The sequence below is a fragment of the Tinamus guttatus genome, unplaced genomic scaffold (genome assembly GCF_059628265.1).
Source record: "Tinamus guttatus ecotype Peru unplaced genomic scaffold, ASM5962826v1 Tinamus_guttatus_pri_ptg000344l, whole genome shotgun sequence".
NCBI lineage: Eukaryota > Metazoa > Chordata > Aves > Tinamiformes > Tinamidae > Tinamus > Tinamus guttatus.
The window spans coordinates 425971-437267 of record NW_028288878.1 but is presented as its reverse complement, the minus strand read 5'-3'; the positions used below and the strand labels follow the sequence as shown (position 1 = coordinate 437267).

Here is an 11297-nt window from a genome sequence, read left to right as displayed (position 1 = left end):
CGGGATACAGGGCCAGATCCCGCCGGGATACAGGGCCAGATCCCGCTGGGATACAGGGCCAGATCCCGCCGGGACACGGGGCCGGATCCCGCCGGGACACGGGGTGGGCGCAGAAAGGCCGAGTTTAACCAAAACCACCAGATTAGGAGCGAAAAGGGAAGCGCCGCAGCCGGCCGCGATCCCGGCATTCCCACCCGGATCAACAGCCTCCCGGGAACAGCTGGCGGGAAAACCGGGAGTTGGAGCCGGTTCCTCCCTGCTGAAATTCCTACCTGAGAGCCGAGCGGCTGCGCGATCCCATCCCAAGGGAACGGGAATGGGGTTTTTTTGGAAGCGAGTGTCGCTATTTTGCCCTGTTTGGGCCCGTTTGTCGCTCAGGGCTTTTCCCAAAAGGCAAACGTTGGGATTCGGGATCGGGAAGGGATGTGAGGGAAGGGCAGGTGCTTCCGCTGCTTGGAGGGGACAAGGAGAAGATTCCGGATGCTCCGGAGCGTATGTACAGTGTGGGAAGCGGTTGGAAAGTCTCGGAGAGGGGCCTGCTCTCCCGGGAATTCCGGAGGGAAGTCTCGGAGAGGGGCCTGCTCTCCCGGGAATTCCGGAGGGAACGTCGGAGCTAGAGCAGGAGCTGCGAGTCGGGGCCTTTGCTCTGGCATCCTTGGCACATCCGCTTGTGTCGGAGCAGCCGGTCCGTCCTGGAGAAGCTCTGCGGGAAAGGGAGGGAATCCCGGGATGGGGGGACAGTCGGAGGTGACGCCGGGTGACGCGGCTGTCACCCGCGTGCGGCTGTACCTGCAGGCAGCGCTCGCACTGGTAGGGCTTCTCCCCGCTGTGCACGCGCTTGTGGCGCTCCAGGTGGTACTTCTGGATGAAGCGCATGTCGCACACGTCGCACTCGAAGGGCTTCTCGCCTGGGGACACCGGGGGGGACAGCGGGGGGTGGCACCGGGGGGTGGCACCAGGGGGTGACACCGGGAGGTGGTAGCGGGAGGGGACAGCGGGAGGGGACAGCGGGGGGTGACACCAGGGGGTGACACCGGGGAGTGGCAGCGGGAGGGGACACGGGAGGAGACACCGGGAGGTGGCAGCGGGAGGGGGACACGGGAGGTGACACCGGGAGGGGACACCGGGAGGGGACACCGGGGGGGGACGACACAGGAGGGGACACCAGGAGGGGACACGGGAAGTGACACCAGGGGGTGGCAGCGGGGGGTGGCAGCGGGAGGGGACAGCGGGAGGGGACAGCGGGGAGTGACACCGCGAGGGGACACCACGACGGGACACCAGGAGGGGACCTGGGAGGTGTCACCAGGGGGGTGACACTGGGGGGTGACACTGGGGGGTGACATGGGAGGAGACAGCAGGGGGTGACACCGGGAGGGGGACACCAGGAGGAGACACCGGGAGGTGACACCGGGGGGTGACACCGGGGGGTGACACCGCGAGGGGACACGGGAGGGGACAGTGCAAGGGGACACCGGGAGGGGACAGCGGGAGGGGACAGCAGGAGGTGGCAGCGTGAGGGGACAGCGCGAGGGGACAGTGCGAGGTGACACCAGGAGGGGACACGGGGGGGGACACCGGGAGGGGACACCGGGAGGGGACAGCACAAGGGGACACGGGAGGGGACATGGGAGGGGACACCAGGAGGTGACACCATGAGGTGAAACCATGAGGGGACACCGGGGGGTGACACCGCGAGGGGACACGGGAGGGGACATGGGAGGTGACACTGGGAGGGGACACCGGGGGGTGACACCGGGAGGGGACACCGGGAGGGGACAGCGCGAGGAGACAGCGTGAGGAGACACCACAAGGGGACACCGGGAGGGGACACCAGGAGGGGACACCGGGAGGGGACACGGGGAGGGGACACGGGGAGGGGACACGGGGAGGGGACACCGCGCGTGCGGATGGGGCTGCCCCGTCCCAACGCACCCGGGTGGTTAATTAACGCCCGGTAATTAGACGGATGGGGAGGGGATGGCCGGGGGCTCGTGGGGATCTTCCCGAGCCGCCTGTGTCCCCGCGTCCCGGCTGGATGATCCCTAGGGATCCGTTCCAAGCTCAGCCGCTCTGTCCCCATGTCCCCCGTGTCCCTGTACCCGTGTGGATGAGGACGTGTCCGTCCCCGTGTCCCTGTGTCCCTGTACCCACGTGGATGAGGACGTGTCGGTCCCCGTGTCCCCATGTCCCCGTGTGGATGAGGATGCGTCAGTCCCCATGTCCCCATGTCCCCGTCCCTGTGTGGATGAGGACGTCCCCGTCCCTGTGTCCCCATGTCCCCGTACCCATGTGGATGAGGATGTTGGTCCCCATGTCCCCGTCCCCCTGTCCCTGTACCCGTGTGGACGAGGACGTCCCCGTGTCCCCGTCCCCGTGTCCCCACATCCCCCTATGTGTGTGGATGAGGACGTCCCTGTCCCCATGTCCCTGTGTCCCCATGTCCCCGTCCCCCCGTACCCGTGTGGATGAGGATGTGTTGGTCCCCATGTCCCCATGTCCCTCCGTCCCCGTCCCCGTGTGGATGAGAACGTCCGTGTCCCCCTGTACCCGTGTGGATGAGGATGTGTTGGTCCCCATGTCCCCATGTCCCCATGTCCTCCTGTCCTCGTCCCCGTACCCATGTGGATGAGGACGTGTCCGTCCCCGTGTCCCTGTGTCCCTGTACCCACGTGGATGAGGACGTGTCGGTCCCCGTGTCCCCATGTCCCCATGTCCCCGTGTGGATGCGGATGTGTCGGTCCCCATGTCCCCATGTCCCCGTCCCTGTGTGGATGAGGACGTCCCCGTCCCCATGTCCCTGTGTCCCCATGTCCCCGTCCCCCCATACCCATGTGGATGAGGATGTGTTGGTCCCCATGTCCCTCCGTCCCCGTACCTATGTGCATGAGGACATGTCCATCCCTGTCCCCCCGTGTCCCCGTCCCCGTGTGGATGAGGACGTCCCCATGTCCCCATACCCGTGTGGATGAGGATGTGTCTGTCCCCGTGTCCCCATGTCCCCATGTCCCCGTACCTGTGTGGATGAGGATGTGTTGGTCCCCATGTCCCCATGTCCTCCCGTCCTCGTCCCCGTACCCATGTGGATGAGGACATGTCCATCCCTGTCCCCCCCGTGTCCCCGTCCCCGTGTGGATGAGGATGTCCCCATGTCCCCGTACCCGTGTGGATGAGGACGTGTCTGTCCCCGTGTCCCCATGTCCCCCGTGTCCCCATACCCGTGTGGATGAGGACGTGTCTGTCCCTGTCCCCCCCGTGTCCCCATACCCGTGTGGATGAGGATGTGTCTGTCCCTGTGTCCCCATGTCCCCCGTGTCCCCCCGTACCCGTGTGGATGAGGACGTGTCTGTCCCCGTGTCCCCATGTCCCCATGTCCCCGTACCCGTGTGGATGAGGACGTGTCTGTCCCTGTCCCCCCCGTGTCCCCATACTCGTGTGGATGAGGATGTGTCTGTCCCTGTGTCCCCATGTCCCCGTACCCGTGTGGATGAGGATGTGTCTGTCCCTGTGTCCCCGTGTCCCCCCGTGTCCCCCCGTACCCGTGTGGATGAGGACGTGTCTCTTGAGGTGGTAGCTGCTGCGGAACGCCCCGAAGCAGTGCTCGCAGATGAAGTTCCTCTGCTGAGCCCCGTGTCCCCATGTCCCCATGTCCCCGTGTCCCCATGTCCCCATGTCCCCATGTCCCCGTGTCCCCGTGTCCCCATGTCCCCATGTCCCCGTGTCCCCCCGTGTCCCCCCGTACCCGTGTGGATGAGGACGTGTCTCTTGAGGTGGTAGCTGCTGCGGAAGGCCCCGAAGCAGTGCTCGCAGATGAAGTTCCTCTGCTGAGCCCCGTGTCCCCGTGTCCCCATGTCCCCGTGTCCCCATGTCCCCTGTGTTCCCGTGTCCCCATGTCCCCCGTGTCCCCGTACCCGTGTGGATGAGGACGTGTCTCTTGAGGTGGTAGCTGCTGCGGAAGGCCCCGAAGCAGTGCTCGCAGATGAAGTTCCTCTGCTGAGCCCCGTGTCCCCGTGTCCCCGTGTCCCCGTGTCCCCGCGTCCCCATGTCCCCGTGTCCCCGTGTCCCCGTGTCCCCATGTCCCCGTGTCCCCATGTCCCCGTGTCCCCCCGTACCCGTGTGGATGAGGACGTGTCTCTTGAGGTGGTAGCTGCTGCGGAAGGCCCCGAAGCAGTGCTCGCAGATGAAGTTCCTCTGCTGAGCCCCGTGTCCCCGTGTCCCCATGTCCCCGTGTCCCCATGTCCCCATGTCCCCGTGTCCCCCGTGTCCCCGTACCCGTGTGGATGAGGACGTGTCTCTTGAGGTGGTAGCTGCTGCGGAAGGCCCCGAAGCAGTGCTCGCAGATGAAGTTCCTCTGCTGGTCACTGAGCAGCTGGAAGGAGCCGTTCTGCTCGATCACCACGACCTGCGGAGCGGGCGGATTTACCCCAAAATGGACGGATTTACCCCCAAAACAGCCGGATTTACCCCAGAACAGCTGGATTCCACCCAGAATGGAGGGATTTACCCCCAAAACGGCCGGATTCCACCCAAAATGGATGGATTCCCCCCGCCGCAGCTGTGAACCGCAGCGGCCCGCGCCGAAACGGCCACATTTACCCCGGAACGGGTGGATTTACCCCAAAATGGATGGATTCCTCCCGGAACGGACGGATTTACCCCCAAAACTGCCGGATTCCCCCCCAAAACGGACGGATTTATCCCCAGAACGGACGGATTTACCCCCAGAACGGACGGATTCCCCCCCAAAACGGCCGCATTTACCCCACAAACAGCCGGATTTACCCCCAGAACAACGGGATTCCCACCAGAACGGCCAGATTTACCCCAAAACGGACAGATTCCCCCCAGAGCTGCCGGATTCCCCCCAAAACTGATGGATTCTCCCCAGATCTGTCGGATTACCCCCAAAACTGACAGATTCCCCCCTAGAACTGCAGGATTCCCCCAGAAACTGCCAGATTCCCCCCCAAAACTGCCGGATTCACCCCCGAAAGTGCCAGATTCCTCCCCAGATCTGCCGGACTCCCCCCAGAAATTGCCGGATTCTCCCCCAAAACTGCCAGATTCCCCCCAGAACTGCCAGAGTCCAACTGCGGATTCGCCCCCAAAACTGCCAGATTCTCCCCAAACCTGCCAGATTCCCTCCGAAACTGCCAGATTCCCCCCAGATCTGCTGGATTCCCCCCCAAAACTGCCGGATTCCCCCCCAAAACTGCCGGATTCCCCCCAAACCCGTCGGATTCCCCCTGGATCTGCTGGATTCCCCCCAAAACTGCCAGATTCCCCCCAAAACTGCCAGATTCCAGCCCAGAACTGCTGGATTCCCCCCTAGAAGTGCTGGATTCCCCCCAGAAACTGCGGATTCCCCCCAAACCTGCCGGATTCCCCCCGGATCTGCCGGATTCCCCCAAAACTGCCAGATTCCCCCCCAAAACTGCCAGATTCCCTCCGAAACTCCCAGATTCCTCCCAAACCTGCCGGATTCCCCCCCAAAACTGCCAGATTCCCCCAAAACTGCCAGATTCCCCCCCAAAACTGCCAGATTCCCTCCGAAACTCCCAGATTCCCCCAAACCTGCCGAATTCCCCCCAAACCTGCCGGATTCCCCCAAAACTGCCAGATTCCCCCCCAAAACTGCCAGATTCCCTCCGAAACTCCCAGATTCCCCCAAACCTGCCGGATTCCCCCAAACCTGCCGGATTCCCCCCCAAAACTGCCAGATTTCCCCCCAAAACTGCCAGATTCCCTCTGAAACTCCCAGATTCCCCCCAAACCTGCCGGATTCCCCCTGGATCTGCTGGATTCCCCCCAAAACTGCCAGATTCCCCCCCAAAACTGCCAGATTCCCTCTGAAACTCCCAGATTCTCCCCAAACCTGCCAAATTCCCCCCAAACCTGCCGGATTCCCCCCAAACCTGCCGGATTCCCCCCCAAAACTGCCAGATTCCCTCGAAACTCCAGATTCCCCCCAAACCTGCCGGATTCCCCCCGGATCTGCCGGATTCCCCCCAAAACTGCCAGATTCCCCCCCAAAACTGCCAGATTCCCCCCAAACCTGCCAAATTCCCCCCAAACCTGCCGGATTCCCCCCCAAAACTGCCAGATTCCCTCCGAAACTCCCAGATTCCTCCCAAACCTGCCGGATTCCCCCCCAAAACTGCCAGATTCCCCCCAAAACTGCCAGATTCCCCCCCAAAACTGCAGATTCCCTCCAAAACTCCCAGATTCCCCCAAACCTGCCGAATTCCCCCCCAAACCTGCCGGATTCCCCCCAAAACTGCCAGATTCCCCCCAAAACTGCCAGATTCCCCCCCAAAACTGCCAGATTCCCTCCGAAACTCCCAGATTCCCCAAACCTGCCGAATTCCCCCCAAACCTGCCGGATTCCCCCCAAAACTGCCAGATTCCCCCCCAAAACTGCCAGATTCCCCCCAAAACTGCCAGATTCCCTCCGAAACTCCCAGATTCCCCCCAAACCTGCCGGATTCCCCCCAAACCTGCCAGATTCCCCCCAAAACTCCCAGATTCCTCCAAACCTGCCAGATTCCCCCCCAAAACTGCCAGATTCCCCCCAAAACTGCCAGATTCCCTCTGAAACTCCAGATTCCCCCCAAACCTGCCGGATTCCCCCTGGATCTGCTGGATTCCCCCCAAAACTGCCAGATTCCCTCCGAAACTCCCAGATTCCCCCAAACCTGCCGAATTCCCTCCAAACCTGCCGGATTCCCCCCCAAAACTGCCAGATTTCCCCCAAAAAACTGCCAGATTCCCCCCCAAAACTGCCAGATTCCCTCCGAAACTCCCAGATTCCTCCCAAACCTGCCGGATTCCCCCCAAACCTGCTGGATTCCCCCCAAAACTGCCAGATTTCCCCCCAAAAACTGCCAGATTCCCCCCAAAAACTGCCAGATTCCCTCCGAAACTCCCAGATTCCTCCCAAACCTGCCGGATTCCCCCCAAACCTGCTGGATTCCCCCCCAAAACTGCCAGATTCCCCCAAAACTCCCAGATTCCCCCCAAAAACTGCCAGATTCCCTCCGAAACTCCCAGATTCCTCCCAAACCTGCCGGATTCCCCCCAAACCTGCCGGATTCCCCCCAAACCTGCCGGATTCCCCCCAAAACTGCCAGATTCCCCCCAAACCTGCCGGATTCCCCCCCAAAACTGCCAGATTCCCTCCGAAACTCCCGGATTCCCCCAAACCTGCCGGATTCCCCCCCAAAACTGCCAGATTCCCCCCCAAAACTGCCAGATTCCCCCCAAAACTGCCAGATTCCCCCCAAAACTGCCGAATTCCCCCCCGGATCTGCCGGATTCCCCCCAAAACTGCCAGATTCCCTCCGAAACTCCCAGATTCCTCCCAAACCTGCCGGATTCCCCCCCAAAACTGCCAGATTCCCCCCCAAAACTGCCAGATTCCCCCCAAAACTCCCAGATTCCCCCCAAAACTGCCGCATTCCCCCCGGATCTGCCGGATTCCCCCAAAACTGCCAGATTCCCTCCGAAACTCCCAGATTCCCCCCAAACCTGCCGGATTCCCCCCCAAAACTGCCAGATTCCCCCCCAAAACTGCCGGATTCCTCCCAAACCTGCCGGATTCCCCCAAAAACTGTCAGATTCCTCCGAAACTCCCAGATTCCCCCCAGAACTGTCGGATTCCCCCCAAACCTGCCGGATTCCCCCCCAAAACTGCCAGATTTCCCCCCCAAAACTGCCAGATTCCCCCCCAAAACTGCCAGATTCCCCCCAAACCTGCCGGATTCCCCCCGGATCTGCCGGATTCCCCCCGAAACTGCCAGATTCCCCCCCAAAACTGCCAGATTCCCCCCAAAACTGCCAGATTCCCTCCGAAACTCCCAGATTCCTCCCAAACCTGCCGGATTCCCCCCAAACCTGCCGGATTCCCCCCAAAAACTGCCAGATTCCCCCCAGAACTGCCAAGTTCCCCTCAAACCTGCCAGATTCCCCCCCAAAACTGCCAGATTCCCCCCCAAAACTGCCGGATTCCCCCCCAAAACTGCCAGATTCCCTCCGAAACTCCCAGATTCCTCCCAAACCTGCCGAATTCCCCCCAAACCTGCCGGATTCCCCCAAAAACTGCCGGATTCCCCCCCAAAACTGCCGGATTCCCTCCGAAACTCCCAGATTCCCCCCCAAACTCCCAGATTCCTCCCAAACCTGTCGGATTCCCCCTGGATCTGCTGCATTCCCCCAAAACTGCCAGATTCCCTCCGAAACTCCCAGATTCCCCCCCAAAACTCCCAGATTCCTCCCAAACCTGCCGGATTCTCCCCCAAAACTGCCAGATTCCCCCCCCAAAACTCCCAGATTCCCCCGGATGTGCCGGATCCCCCCCCAAAACTGCCAGATTCCCTCCGAAACTCCCAGATTCCTCCCAAACCTGCCGGATTCTGCCCTAGAACTGCCAGATTCCCCCCAAACCTGCCGGATTCCCCCCAGATCTGCCGAATTCCCCCCAAACCTGCCGGATTCCCCCCCAAAAACTGCCAGATTCCGTCCGAAACTCCCAGATTCCCCCCAAACCTGCCGGATTCCCCACGGATCTGCCGGATTCCCCCCAAAACTGCCAGATTCCCCCCCAAAACTGCCAGATTCCTCCCAAACCTGCCGGATTCCCCCCAAACCTGCCGGATTCCCTCCCAAAACTGCCAGATTCCCCCCAAAACTGCCAGATTCCCTCCGAAACTCCAGATTCCCCAAACCTGCCGGATTCCCCCAAAACTGCCAGATTCCCTCCGAAACTCCCAGATTCCCCCAAACCTGCCAGATTCCCCCCCAAAACTGCCAGATTCCCCCAAACCTGCCGGATTCCCCCCAAACCTGCCGGATTCCCTCCCAAAACTGCCAGATTCCCCCCCAAAACTGCCAGATTCCCTCCGAAACTCCCAGATTCCCCCCAAAACTGCCAGATTCCCCCCCAAAACTGCCAGATTCCCCCCAAACCTGCCGGATTCCCCCAGATCTGCCAGATTCCCCCAAAACTCCCAGATTCCCCCCCAAAACTCCCGGATTCCCCCCGGCTCTGCCGGATCCCCCCCGTCCCTCCTCCCCATTCCAGACCTGGTTATCCAGGCGCGGCGCTCGCAGCGACGCTCGGCTCTGTCCGTCGGCGCCGGCCGCCCGCTCGCGCCGCTGCTGGGGACACCGGGGACACCGGTCGGTCCCGGTGCCACCGGGCGGTCCCGGCGCCACCGCGGGGACCCCAAACCCACCCCCCATTTACCTGCCTTTTTAAGGGACTTTTTGGGCTGCGCCGCCTTGGTCCCCTCGTCCTCCTTGCGGCTCCGGATTTCTCCGCATCCGCGCGGAGCCCCTGCGGAATAAGCAGACGGGGGACCTCAACGCCCATCCCGGCGCCGCTTCCCATGGGAATTCCGGGATTTTTTTTCCCTACCAGGACGTCCGGGCTGCCCCCTCGCTCGCCGTTCTCGCCTTGGCGCTCGGCTTGGGCATCATCTTCTTGCTGGCCACGGTTGGCACGAGACAAACGCCCGAGAGGCCCTCGCAGGCCAGGAGACTCGCCTGGGGGGACAAGGGACACGGCGGCGGCTGCAGGACACGTCCGGAGCCGGGAACGCGCCCGGAATATCGCGGGGAATGTGGGAACGGCCGGGAAGCCCGGCTCGGAGTTTCCTCCCACCCCCGGGGCACCGGGACCTATCGGCTACCGGGAGCTACCGGGAGAGCTTGGAGGGTTTTCCGGGATTCCCTGGAGCTCCGGGGAGAGCGGAGCGGATTCCCGAGGGCGGGATTCCCGCGGAGCGGAGCGGATTCCCGCGGGGGCTCTGCGGCTCGGGGTGAAACGGGGGGAAATTGGGGCTCATTACCTGAGCCATCTTGTGTCTGTCCTCAACAAACGGATTGTACCAATTCCTTAAGCCTTAACGCTCTCCCAGGGAGGAATGTTTTTAAGGATAGAAGGACCGTTTCTGTTAATGGTATTTTTTTTTGGCCGGTCTCGTCCAGTACCCTCCACTTCGCCGACATCTTTTCCGGGATCTCCGGAGCGTCGCGGAGCCTCCTCGGCGGGGCCGCCCCTACGGCGGGGACAGCGGGGACATCGCGGCCACCTGCGGGTCCTTCGGCTGCGCGGGCGGAGCCTGCGGGGGACAGAGGGGACAGCGTGAGGGGGGGACACGGAGGGGGGACACGGTGACGGGGGGGACACGGTGACGGGGGGGAACACGGGGGGGGGAACGTGAGGGGACAATGCAGTGATGGGGGACACGGTGACGGGGACACGGAGGGGGGGACACGGTGACGGGGGGGACGTGGGGACACGGAGGGGGGGACATGAAGGGGGGGACGTGGGGACAGGGGGGACACGATGACGGGGGGACGCGGTTACGGGGGGGGACATGGGGACGGGGGGACACGGGGGGGAACGTGAGGGGGACAACGCAGTGATGGGGGACACAGTGATGGGACACGGGGGGGGACACGGTGATGGGGGGGACGTGGGGACACGGAGGGGGGGACATGGAGGGGGGGACGTGGGGACAGGGGGGACACGATGACGGGGGACGCAGTGACGGGGGGACACAGAGGGAGGGACACAGTGACAGGGGGGACACGGGGGGGGAATGCGGTGATGGGGGGACGCAGTTATGGGGGGGACATGGTGATGGAGGGGACACAGAGAGGGGGACACGGGGGGAACGTGAGGGGACAACATGAGGGGACAACGCGGTGACGGGGGGGACACGGTTGGGGGGGACACAGGTGACGGGGGGGACGCAGTTACGGGGGGGGACATGGTGACAGGGGGGACAAAGGGGGGACACGGTGGCAGGGGGGACAAGGAGGGGGGGGGGACACAGGGTTCCCTTGGTGCCACCGGGGACGGGAAGGTCCCCAAGGCGGGAGGGGGGGACATGGGGCGGGAAGGGGACAATGTCCCCAATGGGCCCTGGGGGAGGGGGATATTTGGGGAGGGGGGAGCAGTGACCCGGGTTGGGGGGGGGGGGACACGTTTTGGGTAGAAATAACCCAGAATTGGGGGTATGGGGGGGGTCCGGGGGTAAATGTGGGCGGGGGGGGACCCGGGGGGGGGGCCCGTTCAAGGGGGGGATCCCTAAAAAGGGGGGGGGGGAAGGGAGGGCTGGGGAGGGGGCGGAGCCTCGGACCTGCCCCCTCCCCCCGGGAAAAGGCGGGGGGGGGGGGGGGGGGTTGGGGGGAACCGCGCGTGCGCGTTGGGCCCCCCCCGCGGCGCCGCCGCCCCCCCCCCTCCCGCCGTGGCCTTTGGGGGGGGTGGGAGGGGGCGGGGCCGTCCCGGT

The 11297-nt window shown here is 63.5% G+C and overlaps 1 protein-coding gene across 1 annotated transcript; it reads right to left on the bottom strand.

Moving 5' to 3' along the window:
* Positions 1-613: 613 nt before the first annotated feature.
* Positions 614-9857, bottom strand: ZNF740 (zinc finger protein 740). Its single transcript, XM_088529765.1, is given in 8 exon segments — positions 614-703; positions 790-908; positions 4273-4402; positions 9249-9310; positions 9313-9334; positions 9416-9453; positions 9456-9570; positions 9849-9857. Coding segments are annotated over 8 exon segments (585 nt in total).
* Positions 9858-11297: the final 1440 nt, after the last annotated feature.